A 21,095-nucleotide genomic window follows, 5' to 3' on the forward strand; every position below is an offset into this window, starting at 1 on the left:
AACTCCAGCTTCCTGCACTATTCCTATATCCTTTAATTCTTTTAGTACCCAAAAATCTATCGCTCTCTATTACTCATGAACCTTTGCACTCCCTCAAGGGCAAATATGTCCTTCCTTAGGTAAGAAGACCAAAATTGCACATAGTACTCCAGGTGTAGCCTCACCAATGTCCTATATAATTGTATTAAGACTTCTTTACTTTTATACTCCAGTACCTTTGCAACAAACGCTAACATACCATTTACCTTCCTAAATGCTTTCTTATCTGCATATTTTGAAATTTAAATTTTGTCAGAAGTTTGAAATATTCCTTTAAAAAGGATATGATGAATATCTATCAAAGGTTTTGAAGTCAAAAGGTGTAACCATTGATGATCTAATACTGTAGAGGTTCATAACTCCTGTGCTGAAGTCATCTGTGGTTTGCAGGAAGTCAGGATAGCCTAACAAGATAACTTGCATCTTGTTTTGTAGCATATTCTCCAGTTCGCCACTAAGACGAGCAATAACTTCATGGTTGATCAACTCGAAAAGCTTTACTCCTTGCTTAGTCAATGCATCTATCGTCATCGCAAGGAATATGACAAATCCCGTCTACTTGAGGTAAGCAGTAGGTTTAAATTCAACAGGATGATTACTCTGTCAGAGCTGTTTACAGTTGGGCCAACAGAAGTATTATGTCTTGAAGATTAATAATTACACGATATGTTTTGTATGTTTACTTCAGACATCTCGGATATTGCAGTTAGCTTGTGAATGGTGTAACATTGCTTCTTTAGTTTCTGCAATAAGGTGCTTGTTTTTCTATTTTTTAAACATAAAAGTGACTTTCATGTAAAAAAAAAATCTGATAACATTACAAGTGGTGCTGCTTTTATTTGGTAGATAAGAGCCTGTGTAAACAATAGAACCTTATTCTGGTTTGGGCTCAACATAAGGATGAGTCATGAATGGATGCGAACCCCCTTGTGAATTATGTTGTGCATTTGAGTATTAATGTCAATCCCCATTTTATACAGCATGTTTTAAGTTTGTACCTCTGCGTTCTGATTGCCAAAAATGGAGGAGAAAGGTCAAGTGGAACAGCCACTTGAGAAGAGTCTAGCTTTAGGACCCAGGAGATCCCAATCCAACCTGTGTGGCCTCGAAACTGTAACCGTTTGTGAGTACAGCCTGTTCTCCATTATACAGCTGCTGTGTGCCAGAGACACAATTTCCCTGCAAGAAGCTATAGCCTGTCTTCAAGCTGCATTGACTTTTCTCTCTCTAAGGCCTTCTCAACAAGAAAAATTAAAGAGAAGCCACACTTTGAAAAATCCAGCAAGAAACAAACCAACACGAAGACAAGCTGCCATAACAGCAGAAAAGGTCTGATTTCTACCCATTTCCTCTCCGACCAAAAAAGGTGTCTTCAGCGATTTAGTGGCCTCTATTATTACCTTTGAGAGTGCAAAGACAAAGAAATTTGCAAGAGAAGCGATATCTCCAACAGCTCCTCCTCTTTTCGGCATTTTTCATCAGTGATCTCCAATCTTTGGACTTTTTTTTGATATTCATAGACACTAGTTTAGATGAAATCCATATTAGCTAGTAGTTGAGATAAGTTTATATTAGTAAATGTCCTTCCTTTTTAAAATATTTTTTAACCTTTCCCTGAATGTTTGTAAGCGTGCGTGGCAAAGTTAAGCCCCTTTCCCGAGTTTGAGTGTGTTAATAAACCCTACTTCTTTGTTTTAACTTTAAAATCCGTTTTGTTGAAGCATTCATTTATTATTAGTGTTTAAGGGAGGGAAAGAAATTCACTCACAAATCTAGTTATGGACAGGTGGTTGAAAAAACAGGGAAATTTGATCAGAGGAAATAAAAAAAAATTAAATGAGCTGCCAGTTCAGAACAGATGATACAAAATCTGGCATGCGTTACAAGGCAGTGACTCATTAAAAGGGTGCAAGAGTGTACCTGGATCAGTGTATTAACCTCATCCTGGTCCAGATATATATTGTTGCATTGGAACATATTCCAAAGTGTGTAATTTAAAATAAATGCAATTGTTTTGGTGACTGATAGTCGAGGAATATCATTATTTTCAGTGTGTTATAATGCAGTGTTCTCAACTCACCCTTACGCTGAATCTTGAAGTCTTGTGATGACAAACTAATCACATAATGTGTGCAACTTCAACTAACCTTTAAGAAAATAAAATGCCTAAGTTTTAGAGAAAATGATAACTAAGTATTAAATGCTACAAATTCTTGCCCTGTAATTGTAGACGATTGATATATTTTTCACAATTATAAGTATCAGGAAATGTCATGTGTTGCATGTTTTGAGAAACTAAATTGGATATGATGATCACCTTGTGTATGGTATTTGTCCAGAAATTTCTGGTAATAGTCATTTTAATTTATGTCCAGAGGTAAACAGCAAAGGACAGCCAGCTGTTTAGAAAAAGATGGTGCTTTGATGGTTATGGGAGGTATGAGAGCAATGGAATTGATATTTACTTAGATTTGTAGAAAACTCTTGAAGGTTTCACACATATAGTAAATGTCCAAGATGTGGAGTTGCAGAATATTCGGTGAAGAATGACCCAAGATAGTTACCTGAAAAACTGGAAACAAATTAGTCATAAATGGGAACTTTTAAAGTGGAATCATTTGGTCCTAACGTACAGAAGTAAAATCATGCGTTTACAGATGATAAAATAGAATGAGCTAATGTGCAGGTACAGGCCCTGACCCTGAATTCAAACTGTTGGTGTGAAGCAACATCACTTTGCATTAACACGACAGGTGTAGTGTAAATTCACCTTAAAGTCAACACTGGAACTATCCTATCCTATAAAATACACTTCTGTTCAGTCAGAATAAAGTTGCATTCATAATTGAAGCAGTCAGTGGTCAGTATGATCATGCTGTTGTATATGAAAGTGCACTGTATTAAGGATATGAATATGGATTATCTTAAAATACTGCTTACCTGGATAGTATTTTCAATTATTTAATCAATCAATTAGTTAAGAAAATGGACTTCACTACTAAGTTGTGCAATTAGTTATTATAGAATTCAGCATCAATCATTGCCATTGAAAGTATCGTGTTCATTACTGCAAGTTGGGACAATTGGTCACATTCTAGTCAGTAATTTATGAAGCTGTAAGTAATAGAGTAGCCAATGTGAGTAATGTAAAGACCCTTTTTTTAAAAAAAAATGTTTGCGGTTAAATACAGAAAATACTGGAAATACTCAGCAGGTCTGGCAACAAGTGTAGAGAGAGAAAGAGTTAATGCTTCAGGTCTGTGACCTTTCAGGACCTGTGACGTTCACAGACCTGAAACGTTAACTCTGTTTCTCTCCACAAATGCTGCCAGACCTGCTGAGTATTTCCAGGACTTAATGGTTTTATTTCAGATTTCCAGGATCTGCATTATTTTGCTTTTATTTTATTAAAAGTCTTTGGTTCTAAGAATAATTACCCACAATTTAATTCTGGTGCCAGCTCTACCCAAACATCTTCTCCAGCCTGCTAATCCATGAAGCTTTCCATAGCTTAAACCTTGATCTTCTGTGTGACTTTAAAGTGTCTTTGATACCATTTAAACTTTTATAGATGTTCCGTGTTCCAGATTGTGTTTGAAACTAATTATTCCTCAAGTTTACTATTTCATGAAACTGACTACATGTCTATTTTTCTCTAAGCAGTTAATTTTTAATTTTTTTATCTGTTTTCTGCCGCTAGAATGATAGGGGAATTTATAAGAGTTACCATTTTTAAAAAGTTAAACAGGGAAAACGGTTTTCATTGAAAAGAATGCTCTTGTCCTTCATTATTTATGGCTCACTTCACCGTTTACTTCACTGTTTAATCTGGCGAGATTTGCAAATCTCTTCACTGCCATATTAAACAGTGTTCTAGCATAGCTGTGGTGCAGTTTGAAATCTGCTTATTGATGCCTTTTATGATTTTGATTGATTTAGGAAATGGAGAATCTATTAAAGACCTTTCATACATTCCTGTGAACCTAAGAAGAGGAGCAGGTTCATCACACAAACTGCTTGCAGGGAAGCAGCCTTCTGAGCCATTCAGCAACATTCAGAGCCTTGGTCTTAATCTCTCTTTTAGTGAATTGGTGCTATTGTCTCAGGTACCTGGAACAGACCAGCCTACAGAACCAAACTGGACATAATTGAGATTACATATTCAAAACCACTTGCCATCACTGTCGCACAGTCTGGTGCTATAAAATATAAAGGTGGTTCTCATTGGTTTTCCTCCCCAACATTAACTTGCCATCATTGAATGCAATGGAGCAAAACATATAATTTAAGAAACTGGATAGAATGATTCAGGCTATTTTATTAATTTTTGATGGCATTTAGCTTAAGATTCGCTTTTATATTGATGGATTTTAGAGTTTTGAATGTTCATTTTGTAGTGGATTAAACCCTGTCAATGCTTGCGTCACGATAAATAGCTGGAGTAACTGGATGCAATTTTGAGAGTGATTTTAAAGCCACCGACTGCTGTCATAGTGTAGGCTTTAGTCCTGAATTAAAGCTGGTGTTTTGTTTTCTTTCCTTTATAAGCACAGAATGTGAGGATTAACACACAATTGCAGGTCCAGTGTTACAAAACCCACTATCCAAAACATCCACTACAGATTTTTCAAAATGTAAGGTGCATTATAACAAAATATGCAAAACATACTCGCTTGCAAAAGAACAGTGATCTTGGACTACTGCAGCTATATTGTTGAGCTACCTCAGCTTTTTCAGTCACACAGTTTACCAGTTACCATCAGTGTTTACTGAATACTGTAAGTAGTGTGTGCATACTACAGTTTACTTTCTAAAGCTAAGGTACTTGATTATAAGACATTTTTGCAGCTCCTTATACAACTTTTTTGGCTTCAAGAAACTGCAGTAATCCAAAGTGCTCTTCAGAATTCCCATTTGAATCTTGAACTCCCAACTTGAATAAATTTCAGTAAAATGACTGCTTGGGACGATCTATTTAAAATGTAGAGAAATAAAAGTTTATAGAAATTTAATAAAACTAATAGGAACTCACATGAATTTCATTGACACCCATTTTCACAGTGATGTTTTCCTTACCTATTTATTGAAGAAGTATAACTGCAAGAGGGTATTTTACAATCTAAACTACACTAAACTAACAGCATTTTTTATGGAGCAAATTTGGGAAATTGTTATTACAACTGTACATTTGTTGAAAAATATAGCTGAATTTTGTAGCAAGTTTCTGATTAAAAAGGGTTAAATAGGTCTCAGGAACTGCTGCATCCTTACTGTTTTTGAAATGAATTCTTTGTTCTCTATTCCATTTGCAATTTAACGTCCTGTGCCAGTAGCAGCATTGGTAGCATCAAACAAAATTTACAAATGTTTTTACATGTGTTTACCAAATTTAATAATCTTTTAAATCTCCTCCCTTACCTGATTTTCCCCCATGCCAACATGTTCTATCTAAGATTCCTTTCAGCAGAAGATGTTTCTCATCTTTCATGTTTGTTTATGTCATGTGTTTCATAATCCCACCTCTACTGAATATGGGAATGCCAGGTCATGTAGATGAACATGGATTTCATCATAATATAAGCTTGAATTCCTTTGAAAAGCAGCATTGGCTGTTGTATTTGTACATTTATTTTCCTAGTCATTGGTGTCTTGTTTTGGTTTCATATATAAAGGTGTGTCCATTTTTGTTTGAATGCTTAGCTTTGCAACATTAACTATGATATAATATTGAATTCTATAGTTATTGAGCATTGTATTAAAATGACTTTCCATTTTTTGAATCTCACAATAGTGAGAGATAATAAGTTATTTAAATGTTTTGTTTTTAAACTTTGGAATTTGGAATACTTTTACTGTAATTTGTAAGCCAACTGCTGTGAAATACTTGAATAAAGGTGAGAAATAAGAATATTGTGACTGTATTTAAATCATTTAATGTAAAAGAGATTTACAATCTGTAGATGTCCTCAGCTTTAGTTGTTTGAGTCAGTGTTGATAGTCATTTAACAGATTACTTTTAACCAGCTACAGATTAATTAACTTCGTATCTGTGCACCATCAAAAATACAATTCTTAGTTAATACTGCAGAACTACTCACTGGAATTAACTTTTCCTGTTTATCTATAGGAATAGTTCTGCAGTTCTTAATACCTTATTTTAAAAAAAAAAACAGCTTTGTGTTTGTGTCCTCCTACTGGTTTGCAACTCACCTTTCAAATAAAGGAATGAGTTTTGATATCAAACTCTAATGGTGGACAGATGAAATTTCCAGTGTCCTCGTGAATTGTGGAAGAGCACCAGAATTACAATTATAAATGTTGCCCTTCCAAATGTGAGTTCATTTTGGAGAGAGTATTTTGAACTATACAATACTGAGGGAAATTATTGGTGACCACATGTCTGTCACTACTGCTATGAGCAATTTAAGGTGATAAATTCAGTGTCACATAAAGAGTATTGGCACAGCACTAAAGGTTTAAGTTTAACTATTCCTACAGTAGCTTGGCATCAATTGATTGAACCTACAAAATAAAACAACATAATTTTCATATGCATTATTACTATAGGGAAAGTTTGCAATTTGTAGTTTGTTTACAAAGAACAGTACAGCACAGGAACAGGCCATTCGGCCCTCCAAGCCTGCGCCGATCTTGATGCCTGCCTAAACTAAAACCTTCTGCACTTCCGGGGACCGTATCCCCTATTCCCATCCTATTCATGTATTTGTCAAGATGCCTCTTAAATGTCATTATCGTACTTGCTTCCACCACCTTCCCCGGCAGCAAGTTCCAGGCACTCACCACCCTCTGTGTAAAGAGCTTGCCTCGCACATCCCCTCTAAACTTTGCCCCTCTCACCTTAAACCTATGTCCCCTAGTAACTGACTCTTCCACCCTGGGGAAAAGCTTCTGACTATCCACTCTGTCCATGCCGCTCATAACTTTGTAAACCTCTATCATGTCACCCCTCCACCTCCGTCGTTCCAGTGAAAACAATCCGAGTTTATCCAACCTCTCCTCAGAGCTAATGCCCTCCAGACCAGGCAACATCCTGGTAAACCTCTTCTGTACCCTCTCCAAAGCCTCCACGTCCTTCTGGTAGTGTGGCGACCAGAATTGCACGCAATATTCTAAGTGTGGCCTAACTAAAGTTCTGTATAGCTGCAGCATGACTTGCCAATTTTTATACTCTATGCCCCGACCGATGAAGGCAAGTATGCCGTATGCCTTCTTGACTACCTTATCCACCTGCGTTGCCACTTTCAGTGACCTGTGGACCTGTACGCCCAGATCTCTCTGCCTGTCAATACTCCTAAGGGTTCTGCCATTTACTGTATACTTCCCACCTGCATTAGACCTTCCAAAATGCATTACCTCACATTTGTCCAGCTAAAACTCCATCTGCCATTTCTCTGCCCAAGCCTCCAACAGATCTATATCCTGCTGTATCCTCTGACAATCCTCATCATTATCCGCAACTCCTCCAACCTTTGTGTCGTCCGCAAACTTACCAATCAGACCAGCTACATTTTCCTCCAAATCATTTATATATGCTACAAACAGCAAAGGTCCCAGCGCTGATCCCTGTGGAACACCACTAGTCACATCCCTCCATTCAGAAAAGCACCCTTCCACAGCTATCCTCTGTCTTCTATGACTGCGCCAGTTCTGTATCCATCTTGCCAGCTCACCTCTGATCCCGTGTGACTTCACCTTTTGTACCAGTCTGCCATGAGGGACCTTGTCAAAGGCTTTACTGAAGTCCATATAGATAACATCCACTGCCCTTCCTTCATCAATCATCATTGTCACTTCCTCAAAAAACTCAATCAAATTAGTGAGACACGACCTCCCCTTCACAAAACCATGCTGCCTCTCGCTAATAAGTTTGTTTGTTTCCAAATGGGAGTAAATCCTGTCCCGAAGAATCCTCTCTAATAATTCCCCGACCAGTGACATAAGGCTCACCGGCCTATAATTTCCTGGATTATCCTTGCTACCCTTCTTAAACAAAGGAACAACATTGGCTATTCTCCAGTCCTCTGAGACCTCACCTGTAGCCAATGAGGATGCAAAGATTTCTGTCAAGGCCCCAGCAATTTCTTCGCTTGCCTCCCTCAGTATTCTGGGGTAGATCCCATCAGGCCCTGGGGACTCATCAACCTTAATGCTTTGCAAGACACCCAACACCTCCTCCTTTTTGATAATGAGATGACTGAGACTATCTACACTCCCTTCCCTCGGCTCATCATCCACCAAGTCCTTCTCTTTGGTAAATACTGATGCAAAGTACTCATTTAGTACCTCGCCCATTTCCTCTGGCTCCACGCGTAGATTCCCTTCTCTGTCCTTGAGTGGGCCAACCCTTTCCCTAGTTACCCTCTTGCTCTTTATATATGTATAAAAAGCCTTGGGATTTTCCTTAATCTTGTTTGCCAATGACTTTTCATGACCCCTTTTAGCCCTCCTGACTCCTTGCTTAAGTTACTTCCCACTGTCTTTATATTCCTCAAGGGATTCGTCTGTTCCTAGCCTTCCAGCCCTTACGAACGCTTCCTTTTCCTTTTTGACTAGGCTCACAATATCCCTCGTTATCCAAGGTTCCCGAAACTTACCAAACTTATCCTTCTTCCTCACAGGAACATGCTGGTTCTGGATTCTAATCAACTGATGTTTGAAAAACTCCCACATGTCAGATATTGATTTACCCTCAAACAGCCGCCCCCAATCTCAATTCTTCAGTTCCTGCCTAATATTGTTATAATTTGCCTTACCCCAATTTAGCACCTTCACCAGAGGACTACTCTTATCCTTATCCACAAATACCTTAAAACTTATGGAATTATGGTCACTACTCCCGAAATGCTCCCTTACTGAAACTTCGACCACCTGGCCGGGCTCATTCCCCAATACCAGGTCCAGTACAGCCCCATCCCTAGTTGGACTATCTACATATTGTTTCAAGAAGCCCTCCTAGATGCTCCTTACAAATTTTGCCCCATCCAAGCCCCTAGCACTAAGTGAGTCCCAGTCAATATAGGGGAAGTTAAAATCACCCACCACTACAACCCTGTTACCTTTACATCTTTCCAAAATCCATCTACATATCTGCTCCTCTACCTCCCACTGGCTGTTGGGAGGCCTGTAGTAAACCCCCAATATCGTGACTGCACCCTTCCTATTCCTGAGCTCCACCCATATTGCCTCGCTGCACGACCCCTCCGAGGTGTCCTCCCACAGTACAGCTGTGATATTCTCCTTAACAAGTAATGCAATACCCCCACCATCCCCCTCTATCCTGCCTGAAGCCTCTAAATCCTGGAACATTTAGCTGCCAATCCTGTCCTTCCCTCAACCAAGTCTCTGTAATAGCAACAACATCATAGTTCCAAGTACTAATCAAAGCTCTAAGTTCATCTGCCTTACCTGTTATACTTCTCGCATTGAAACAAATTCACTTCAGACCACCAGTCCCGCTGTGCTCTGCAACATCTCCCTGCCTGCTCTTCCTCTCAGTCTTACTGGCCGTGTTTACTAGTTCCCCCTCATTTATTTCTCTTGCTGTCCTACTGCTCTGGTTCCCAACCCCCTGCCACACTAGTTTAAACCCGCACGAGTGACTCTAGAAAACCTCGCAGCCAGGATATTTGTGCCCCTCCAGTTTAGATGCAACCCATCCTTGTACAGGTCCCATCTGTCCCTGAAGAGATCCCAATGGTCCAGATATCTGAAACCCTCCCTTCTACACCAGCTGTTCAGCCACGTGTTTAGCTGCACTATCCTCCTGTTTCTAGCCTCACTGGCACGTGGCACAGGGAGTAATCCGGAGATTACAACCCTAGAGGTCCCGTCTTTTAACTTTCTACCTAACTCCCTAAACTCCCCCTGCAGGACCTCGTCACTCTTCCTGCCTATGTCATTGGTACCGATGTGTACCACAACCTCTGGCTGTTCACCCTCCCCCTTCAGAATGCCCCCTGTCCGTTCAGACATCCTTGACCCTGGCACCAGGGAGGCAACATACCATCCTGGAGTCTCTTTCACGTCCACAGAAACGCCTATCTGTGCCCCTGACTATAGAGTTCCCTATAACTATTGCTCTTCTGCGCTTTGTCCCTCCCTGCTGAACAACAGTGCCAGCCGTGGTGCCACTGCTCTGGCTGCTGCTGTTTTCCCCTGATAGGCCATCCCCCGCCAATAGTATCCAAAACGGTATACTTGTTCGAGAGGGGGAAAGCCACAGGGGATTCCTGCACTGACTGCCTGCCCCTTCTTGCGGTCACCCATCTATCTGCCTGCACCTTGGGTGTAACCACTTCTCTAAAACTCCTGTCTATGACACTTTCTGCCACCTGCATGCTCCTAAGTGCATCCAGTTGCCGCTCCAACCGATCCATGCGGTCTGTGAGGAGCTGCAACTGGGTACACTTCCTGCAGATGTAGTCGTCCGGAACGCTGGAAGCGTCACGGACCTCCCACATCTCACAGGTGAAGCACTTCACCCCTCTAACTGACATTTCTAGCACTAATTAATAAATTAATTTAAAATAAATAAATACTTATTAAATCCTTACTAAATTGTTAGAATTAACTATATGGTCCCTCGTGCTAGATTCCTACTATAAATATTAAATGCTAAGTAAATACAGCAACCTCCTCCCTCTGGTTTAGTTACTCTATTTATTAGTTAGTTAATTAGGGTTTTAATCAATTTTTATCAATCTTTTATTTTCAAATTCAGTCAAAAAAAACAATTCCCTACCAGCCAATCAGGTCACAGCTTTCCTGTGACGCCACTTTCAGGTTTTTTTTTTACCAGAGGTAAGTTTTTTTTTATACTTACAGGTCCGGAACTCCGTCCTCCGAGTCTTCTCCCAGTCAGCTGTGCTCTTTGGAAACTCTCGGCTCCCCTCACTCTGAGGACAGGTAGGAAATAAAGGAGCTCCTTGCTCCCTCCTTACCGAACATCCTCAGTTACCAAACTTCCACTATAGCACTCTAATGCAATCCAAGTCAGCACTCCAGTGCAAACAAAGTCAGCACTGTAAGATGGCTCACTTTTATACTGACTGACTCTAGCCCCTTGAAAACTGGTTTAAGCCAGTACGGAACCAACATATTTGGGTATGGAGCACAGTGAACTCCTCATTGTATCCAGATTTAAAAATATAAATAGCAGCACAAGTAGGCCATACAGCCACTCAAGCCTGATCCACCATTCAATGAGATCATGGCTGATCTGTGACTTACTTTATATGTCTGCCTTTGCCTCATAATCCTTAATTGTGAACTATACAGGAAATGGAAAAGTTCTGGGGAAAATTGATGTGCAGAGAGATTTGGGTGTTCAGGTCCATTGTTCCCTGAAGGTGGCAACGCAGGTCAATAGAGTGGTCAAGAAGGCATACGGCATGCTTTCCTTCATTGGACGGGGTATTGAGTACAAGAGTTGGCGGGTCATGTTACAGTTGTATAGGACTTTGGTTCGGCCACATTTGGAATACTGCGTGCAGTTCTGGTCGCCACATTACCAGAAGGATGTGGATGCTTTGGAGAGGGTGCAGAGGAGGTTCACCAGGATGTTGCCTGGTATGGAGGGCGCTAGCTATGAAGAGAGGTTGAGTAGATTAGTATTATTTTCATTAGAAAGACGGAGGTTGAGGGGGGACCTGATTGAGGTGTACAAAATCATGAGAGGTATAGACAGGGTGGATAGCAAGAAGCTTTTTCCCAGAGTGGGGGATTCAATTACTAGGGGTCAAGAGTTCAAAGTGAGAGGGGAAAAGTTTAGGGGGGATATGCGTGGAAAGTTCTTTACGCAGAGGGTGGTGGGTGCCTGGAACGCGTTGCCAGCGGAGGTGGTAGATGCGAACACGATAGCGTCTTTTAAGATGTATCTAGACAGATACATGAATGGGCAGGAAGCAAAGAGATACAGACCCTTAGAAAATAGGCGACATGTTTAGGTTGAGGATCTGGATCGGCGCAGGCTTGGAGGGCCGAAGGGCCTATTCCTGTGCTGTAATTTTCTTTGTTCTTTGTTTAATATCTTTGGTTAACAAAAATCTATCAATCTTAGATTTAAAATTAACAATCGAAGTCCTCATCTGAGTCATGTGCAACAGAACCTCTGTGTGACCTCACCCTCTGGGGAGCTGGCATTCATGCGATCCTTTCCCCTGGCATGGATATAGCCTGCTAGTGCCCACTAACTCGCCACGTGCAGATTCTGCCTCTATGCTACCCTCAAGTTCACACAGTGCCAATAACTGAGCTGATGGCTGAGAATGTTAAATCGAGTGGTGTGTTTTTTCCTCCTCAGCTTGTTCTCCCTCTAAGCCTTTGGCCTCCTGCACCACTGACTGGCCAGTTCTTGGGTATCTGAAAGCATAAAAGCACAAGGGCAGGGTTGTGGTGAGGGTAGCAAGAGATATATGTTTACACCATCTGCAGATTGTACATTGTAACAGTTTGCAGAATGAGGGTGGAAGTGGGATGCGAGCAGGTAGAGTAGGCAGGAACATACCATCTGCCTCGGTGATTTCAGCCAGGCCGCTGGTCACTGCCTCAGTGATGGCTGCTCCAATTATTTCCAGCACCATCTCCTCCATGGGGGTCAGCACATGCAGCCATGCCTGACCCCCTTCCACTTAACTGCTGCTGCCACCTATTATGTGCCACAATAGAGAGGGAAGTGTGTCAGTGAATATGGTGCAATGTGTTTGGGTGCTGTGCCTGCTACAGTTGAATAAGTGGTGATGTGTGCAAGCTGTGAAATGAGTGTGCTAAGGGTGTGAGAGCGAGGTGAGACAATGTAAGGTACACATCAAGGTTGACCAGGATTGTTGGACAATGAGTGAAGTTGCTGTGATGAATGGGGCAGTGTATGAGGCTAGTGGTGTAGTTGATAGGATATGGCATTTGAAGGTGTATTCACTGACCTTGACTACTTGTGAGGCCATTAAACCTCCTTTCAGCACTGCGTCCAGGTCCTCGGGGCTAGACTGCTGACATTGGCTGGAATGGCTATCTGCTTTCACGGCCTTCTCAGTATCTGAGGAATGTTGGGGCAAGCTTTCTGCCTGTTGCACAATTTTCGTACATTATTGCAGGTCTTCAACTCTTCTGTAACCTGTACCAGCCCTTGCTGCAGCCAGAATGTGTTTCTTGCCTTTCAGAAGTTTTAAGTAGTGCAGGCTAGCTTTAAGTGGTGCTCAGCTCACATGAACTTGGGCTGCCTGCCAAGGTGTGCAGCTACTGAACTATGCTGTATGAGTCACTTCAGTCGGGTGCGCTGGGAAATCGTGCATCGTGGTCCCATGTCTGATTTCAGGAACTATCCCATTTAGCCCCATATCTCCTTAACCAATGAGATTATAAAGAATTGAGAAAGAGGAAGTACTGAGAATTGGAGTGGATGAATCCAATGTCAAATCAGGCACAGAGAGAGAAAGATTAGGTTAAGAGTGCAAAGCTGAAGGAATTAGACTCTGCACTTTTAATTAACTTTCTGGGCCAGAGAGGTTGGCGGTCATTAATAGTTATCATGTCATTAAGAGGGTGCTTATGCTGATAATTACAAGACTTCACTTTCTGTGGTGAGTTTAGTGGCCAATTTATATGCAAATGCAGGAACATCATGAAAATCCTGGAGGCTGAGGGTGAGGTGCCATTTTCATGAAGCTAACAATGGAGCAGCACAAATCAGCGAGTAACTTGAGGCGATTTGCAATTCATAGGGTATCTCTTCCTTGCTGTAAGTTGCTGGCTGATTTGTACATTAATAACGGCATGTGTTAATTTAGATATGGGAATTTATTTCCTTGTTGCACTTCATCGAGTTCTAAATTGTTATGCAAAGTAGAAGCTCATTCTATTTATGCTATTTTTGCATATGGGTCACTTAAGTGTTTCTTTTGGACTTTATGTAAAGAGTAATTCTTAGATAAATTTCCATGAATACTATCTTGATCTGCAATATAGCAAGCAGATATATGCTCCAGTGTAGCCTTAATATTACTGGTTGCCTACCTTTATTATTAAAGTATATGTGACAAAATAGGGAATATCTTTATATGACTATCTAAATATGGTTTAAAGCTTGAAACCGCTAGCTGTATTTCTAAGAGAAGCTCATTGTTTTGTGGCAAATGTGACTAGTACATGTATGTAGCTGTACAGTCAAACCATGGCAATAGGAAATGTCTGTTCTTGATTCTGTCAACCCCTTTGCCCAAAAATTGTGATAAGTTGCTTGAAGGCTAACACTGATGTTTTGAATGGTTAACTTAAACAGGTTAACAAACAATGAAGGAGTTGAATTTAATTATATTGGCTAAACTTTGAGAGATATTGCAGATGACAGTATTATTCCTGACGTTTAACATTTCCCCACAACATGTTGGTTTTTGTGCTCTTTGCCTATAGACTTCAAAGGGATGAAAGGTTTCCCATGACTTATGGAAACCACCATTTTGCTCTGAATGCAAGACGGAAGTGATGAGTGGCATTATGGCACAGAGGAGGCCATTAGGCCCCTCAGGTCCATGCCAGCTCCCTGTAGACCAATTCAGTCAATCCCATTCCCCTACTTTATCCCCATAGCCCTGCAAGTTTATTACCCCCGTGCCTATCCAATTTCCTTTTGAAATCATTGATCATCTCTGCTTCTACCACCGTTGTAGGCAGCGAGTTTCAGGTCATTACCCCTTGCTGAATTAAAAAGGTTCTTCCTAATCTCCCCTGTATTTCTTGTCCAAAACTTTAAATCTGTGTCCCCTAGTCCTTCTATCATCAGCTTTTCTTTGCCGACTTTATCTAAACCTGTCACAGTCTGTACACCTCTATTAGATCTCACCTCAACTTCCTTTGCTGCAAGGAGAACAGCCACAACTTCTCCAACCTAACCTAGCTAAATTCCCTCATTCCTTGAACCATTCTGGTAAATCTCCTCTGCATCCTCTCAAAGACCCTTCTATCTTTGGCCTCCTTGTCTCGAGAGACAATGGGTAAGCGCCTGGAGGTGGTCAGTGGTTTGTGAAGCAGCGCCCAGAGTGGCTACAAAGGCCAATTCGAGAGTGACAGACTCTTCCACAGGTGCTACAGATAAAATTGGTTGTCGGGGCTGTTACCCAGTTGGCTCTCTCCTTGCGCTTCTGTCTTTTTTCCTGCCAACTGCTAAGTCTCTTCGACTCGCCACACTTTAGCCCCGCCTTTATGGCTGCCCGCCAGCTCTGGCGATCGCTGGCAACTGACTCCCATGACTTGTGATTAATGTCACAGGACTTCATGTCGCATTTGCAGACGTCTTTAAAGCGGAGACATGGACGGCCGGTGGGTCTGATACCAGTGACGAGCTCGTTGTACAATGTGTCCTTGAGGATCCTGCCATCTTCCATGCGGCTCACATGGCCAAGCCATCTCAAGCGCCGCTGGCTCAGTAGGGTGTATATGCTGGGGATGTTGGCCGCCTCGAGGACTTCTGTGTTGGAGATACGGTCCTGCCACCTGATGCCTAGAATTCTCCGGAGGCAGCGAAGATGGAATGAATTGAGACGTCGCTCTTGGCTGTCATACATTGTCCAGGCCTCGCTGCCATAGAGCAAGGTACTGAGGACACAGGCTTGATACACTCGGACTTTTGTGTTCTGTGTCAGTGCGCCATTTTCTAACACTCTCTTGGCCAGTCTGGACATAGCAGTGGAAGCCTTTCCCATGTGCTTGTTGATTTCTGCATCGAGAGACAGGTTACTGGTGATAGTTGAGCCTAGGTAGGTGAACTCTTCAACCACTTCCAGAGCGTGGTCGCTGAAAGTGATGGATTGATCATTTCTGCCGTCCTGTCCCATGATGTTCGTTTTCTTGAGGCTGATGGTTAGGCCAAATTTGTTGCAGGCAGCCGCAATCCTGTCGAAGAGTCTCTGCAGGCACTCTTCAGTGTGAAATGTTAAAGCAGCATCGTCAGCTAAGAGGAGTTCCCTGATGAGGACTTTCCGTACTTTGGTCTTCGCTCTTAGACGGGCAAGGTTGAACAACCTGCCATCTCATCTTGTGTGGAGGCAAACTTATTCTTCTGAAGACTTGAACGCATGTGAGAGCAGCAGGGAGAAGAAGATCCCAAACAGTGTGGGTGCGAGAACACAGCCCTGTTTCACGCCACTTAGGATAGGAAAGGGGTCTGATGAGGTGCCGCTATGCTGAATTGTGCCTTTCATATTGTCATGGAATGAGGTGATGATACTTAGTAGCTTTGGTGGACATCCGATCTTTTCTAGTAGTCTGAAGAGACCACGTCTGCTGACGAGGTCAAAGGCTTTGGTGAGATCAATGAAAGCAACGTAGAGGGGCCTCTGTTGTTCGCGGCATTTCTCCTGTAGCTGGCGAAGGGAGAACAGCATGTCAATGGTGGATCTCTGTGCTCGAAATCCACACTGTGCCTCAGGGTAGACACGTTCAGCCAGCTTCTAGAGCCTGTTTAAAGCACTCGAGCGAAGACTTTCCCCACTATGCTGAGCAGGGAGATTCCACGGTAGTTGTTGCAGTCACCGCGGTCACCCTTGTTCTTCTGGAGGGTGATGATATTGGCATTGCGCATGTCCTGTGGTACTGCTCCCTCGTCCCAGCACAGGCAAAGCTGTTCGTACTGTGATGAAAGTATAGCAGGCTTGGTACTCTTGATTATTTCAGGGGTAATGCCGTCCTTCCCAGGGGCTTTTCTGCTGGCTAGAGAATCAATGGCATCAGTGAGTTCCGATTTTGTTGGCTGTACGTCCAGCTCATCCATGACTGGCAGAGACTGGGCTGCATTGAGGGTGGTCTCAGTGACCATATTTTCCCTGGAGTACAGTTCTAGGTAGTGCTCCGCCCAGCGGTCCATTTGCTTGCGTTGGTCTGTGATTGTGTCCCCTGATTTAGATTTGAGGGGGGCGATCTTCTTGATGGTTGGCCCAAAAGCTCTCTTAATGCCATCATACATTCCTCTTATGTTTCCGGTGTCGGAGGCCAGCTGAATACGACTGCATAGGTGTTGCCTGTAGTCATTTGCACAGTGCCTGGTTGTTCTTTGTGCAGCAATTCTGGCTGCTTTAAGTGCTACGGATGTTAACACGCTGGGGGCTTTCTTGTAGTTCAGCAGTGCAATGCGCTTAGCGGCTATGACAGGTTCCAGCTCTTCAAAGTGAGATTGAAACCAGTCTGCATTCCGCTTCTCATGTTTGCCATAGGTGGTCATTGCTGAGTCATAGATGGCGTCTCTGATGTGGGCCCACTTGGTCTCAGCATCCCCTGTAGGAGTGTTTTGAAGGGCTTTTTCAAGTGAATTTAGAAACTTATGTAACAGCTGTGGATGAGAAATTCTGCTAGTGTTGATGCGCGGGCGGCCCTTCTGCTTGGAGTGATGCAGCTTCTTTGGTTTGAGTCTAACCTTGCTGCACATCAGGGAGTGGACGGTGTCACAGTCCGCACTGTGGAAGCTGCGTGTGATTTGAATGCTGTTTAAAGAGGCTCGCCTTGTGACGATGAGGTGCAGCTGGTGCCAACGACGTGATCCTGGGTGCCTCCAAGAAACCTGGTGACAGGGTTTAGTGTGAAAGAACGAGTTGGTGATGCTGAGGTTATGATAGGTACACAACTCAAGCAGTCTCTGTCCATTCTCATTCATCCTTCCAATACCATAGCGCCCAAGGCAGGAGGGCCATGAGTCATGGTCGGCCCCAACCCTGGCATTAAAGTCCCCCAGCAGGAACAGGTGTTCGGTATTGGGGATGCCACTAATGATATTATGGAGTTCCTTGTAGAACTGGTCTTTAGCTTCAGGTGGGGAGCAGAGTGTTGGAGCATAGATGCTGAGTAGGTGTACTTGACCAGAGGCGGTGAACAGTCAGATGGACAGTATGCGTTCCAAGCCATTTGAAGGTGGCTCTATCATGCTGAGCAAAGAGTTTCTGATGGCGATGCCCACTCCATGCTGTCTTGGTTCTTCAGGATCCCTAGCCTGCCAGAAGAAGGTGTAGTCTTGCTCTCTTCGAGATCCGCTCGCAGGGAGGCGTGTCTCCCGAAGTGCTGCAATGTCCACATTGAGTCTACTGAGCTTGGCGTTAATGATGGCGGTCTTCCGAGAATCGTTGATTTGTGTAAGGTCTTCTGACAGGCAAGGACACACAGTTCTGGCGTTCCAGCTTGCAAAACGAAGGGCTGGTACCTTCTTTCCTTTTTTTTGTTGTTCTGCTTGGTGCGGTGCTACCGTCCACTTGTCGAGCAATGACCCTGAGCTCCAAGCACCCATTGAAGCAGGTGGACTATGGCGGGACAGAACCTTCCTGACTGGGGGCTGCCCGGTTTGAGGCGGGTGGTAGCTGTCCAGTGAGATGCGATGACCTCCCCCGCCGACAAAGGCAACCCGTGGTGCCCAATCTCTACGCCAATTGAGCTGGACTTATAACCCGTAACTGCTGCCTTCCGTGTTGTTTTGGTCGCTGTGAGGCGACTATGGAGTGACCTCTCCATGGCGCATGCCTGGGCGGATGTATGGAGGTTGTGAGTTGCCCAAGCGTAAAAAGCCCTCTCTCGGCCTTCCTGGTGGGGTCCAAAGGAGTGCAGATCACAACGTTTGGCACCGATATGGCTGCAGGAACTACCGGAAACATGCCAAAGGTGACACATGACTGCCTTTGGGGTTCTGCTCCGGATTTTCTGTTAGGGTTTACTCCCTTAGCCTTGTTGTCTCCCGAGGCGCCCACAAAGTAGTGGGGTTGTTAGGGCCCCTACTCAGGGGTAGGTGGATGCCGGTGGGAGGAGGTGGGGGAAAGGGGGTGCGTGGGGGGGAGGGGTGCGGTGGGAAGGGGGTGCGAGCGGAAGCTGGGAAGGGGGCTGCAGGGGGTAGGGGAGGGGTTGCGAATGGAAGATGGTGCGAGGGGGGAGCTGGGAAGGGGTGCGAGGGGGGGGTGAGGGGGGAGGAGGTGGGGGAAGGGGGTGCAGGTAATAATACATTTTATCAGCTCCCACCATTGTCCACTAGTGATCCTCACTCACTCAGAGCGGCGTCCTCCCTGGAGCCCGGCATGGCCGCGCCACCCTTCACACTCGACACTCCTTACATCCTTCCTAAAGTGTGGTGACCAGAACTGAACACAATACTCTAGCTGTGGCCTAACCAGAGTTTTATAAAGGTTCAGCATAATCTCTCGGCTTTTATACTCAATATATCTATTTATGAAGCCTAAGATCCCATATGCTTTGCTAATTATTCTCCCAATGTTTCCTGCTACCTTCAAAAATCTATGCACATGACCACCCAACCCCTCCCCCCTCCCCCCCGGGGTCCCTTGGTACTTACACACTCTTTAGAACTCTGCCATTCAGTATATATTACCTCTCCCGATCTCTTCTGCCAAAATGCATCACCTCAAGTTACTCAGTATTAAATTCCATCTGCCACTTGTCTGTCCATTCTGTTAGCCTATATATGTCCTGTTGCAATCGGTTGGCATCATCCTCACTGCCACACCTTCAAGTTTGGTATCATTGACAAATTTTGTAATTTTACTCTATTTCAATATCTACGTCATTTATATACATGACATGAGGAAAAACTTTTTTCATGCAGTGAGTGGTTAGGATGTACTGCCTGAGAGTGTGGTGGAGGCAGGTTCAATCGAGGTATTCAAGAAGGAATTGGATTGTTATCTGAAAAGGAAGAATGTGCAGGGCTACGGGGAGCAGGTCGGGGAGCTGCACAAGGTACATTGCTCTTACAAAGAGCCGGAGCAGACCCGAGGGCCCAATGGCTTCCTTCTGTGCTGTAACAATTCTGTAATTCAGTGATATGTAGAGCAGCAGTCCTAACACTGAGCCTTGGAGAACGCCGCTGTCTACCATCCTGCAGTGTGAAATACAGCAGTTTACCATGACTCCTTAAGCCAATTTTTTTTATCCAAGCTGACACTGATGCTCCTATTCTATGAGCCTCAATTTTGTTAACAAGCCTTTTATGTTGTTCTTTGTCAAACGCTTTCTTAAAATCCATGTGGACAGCATCCACTGCATTCCCTCCATTAATCTTCTCTGTTACTTCATCAAAAAATTCAGTTAGATTATTCAAGTGTGATCTGCCTTTTACAAGTCCATGCTGGTTCTTTAATTAACTTAAAGCTCTCCAAGCGCCTGTTGATGTTTTTACCTGATTATAGATTTAAAATTTCTCAAACCTTACCCACCATTGATGTTAAACTGACCGGCCTGTAGTTACTAGGAATGTCTTTACACCTTTTCTTGAATAAGGGTGTCATGTTTGCCATTCTCCAATCCTCTGGCACCTCACCCTTATCAAGGGAGGATTGGAAGATTTATGGCAAGCACCTCCGCTATCTCCACCCACAGTTCCTTTAGCAATCTCGGATGCAAGCCATCTGGACCAGGCGACTGATCCACACTAAGCATAGCCAGCCCTTCCAGTGCACCCTGCCTATCAATTTTCACCCCATCCATTACCTCTATCATCTCTGCTTCTATCAGTATTTTGTCATCATCCTTTTCTTTAGTAAACATCGATACAAAATACTCGTCGTGTTCTAGCCTTGCCTATGTCGCTAAGCATAACCTTTATCCCTAATAGGCCCCACCCTGTCTCTTAGAATCTGCTTACTATTTGCACGATTTTTGGGTTTCTTTGTTTCATCATATTCTCCATCTCCCTCATCATCTAAGAAGCCCTGTCTTTAGTACCCCTGTCTTTCACTCTTGTTGGAATGTACCTAGCCTGTACCGGAAACATTTCTTCCTTAAAGATCTGTGTTAGGAAAAAGCTCTAATCATTACATTACAGCTCAGCTGCATGTTGTGGATGAAAGTAGAAATGTGTCTTGAGGGTATAGTCTTCCTCATGAGTTTTTGAATGCTTTCTCGTTTTTGATGTGTGTGATTGTCCTGGTATCAACCTGGATTCCTCTAGTGCTGTCTCAGAACTTAGAAGAGAGGCCAGAAACAAGTCTTCGGTACAGATTGAAGGAGATTCCACATTCTCACTGGCATCCAATAGAATTTCTCCATACTTTTGTCTG

The 21,095-nt window shown here is 43.3% G+C and overlaps 1 protein-coding gene across 1 annotated transcript in view; it reads left to right on the top strand.

Moving 5' to 3' along the window:
- Window positions 1-5,933, top strand: part of atad2b (ATPase family AAA domain containing 2B) — a 162,825-nt gene extending 156,892 nt beyond the window's left edge. Inside the window, exons 27-28 of the mRNA XM_068023118.1 lie at window positions 475-603; window positions 3,979-5,933. Of these exons, the coding sequence (XP_067879219.1) occupies window positions 475-603; window positions 3,979-4,020 (171 nt within the window). The 3' untranslated portion in view covers window positions 4,021-5,933. The remainder of the gene's footprint in view (window positions 1-474; window positions 604-3,978) is intronic.
- Window positions 5,934-21,095: the final 15,162 nt, after the last annotated feature.

This window comes from Heterodontus francisci, chromosome 3 (genome assembly GCF_036365525.1).
Source record: "Heterodontus francisci isolate sHetFra1 chromosome 3, sHetFra1.hap1, whole genome shotgun sequence".
Classification (NCBI taxonomy): Eukaryota; Metazoa; Chordata; class Chondrichthyes; order Heterodontiformes; family Heterodontidae; genus Heterodontus; species Heterodontus francisci.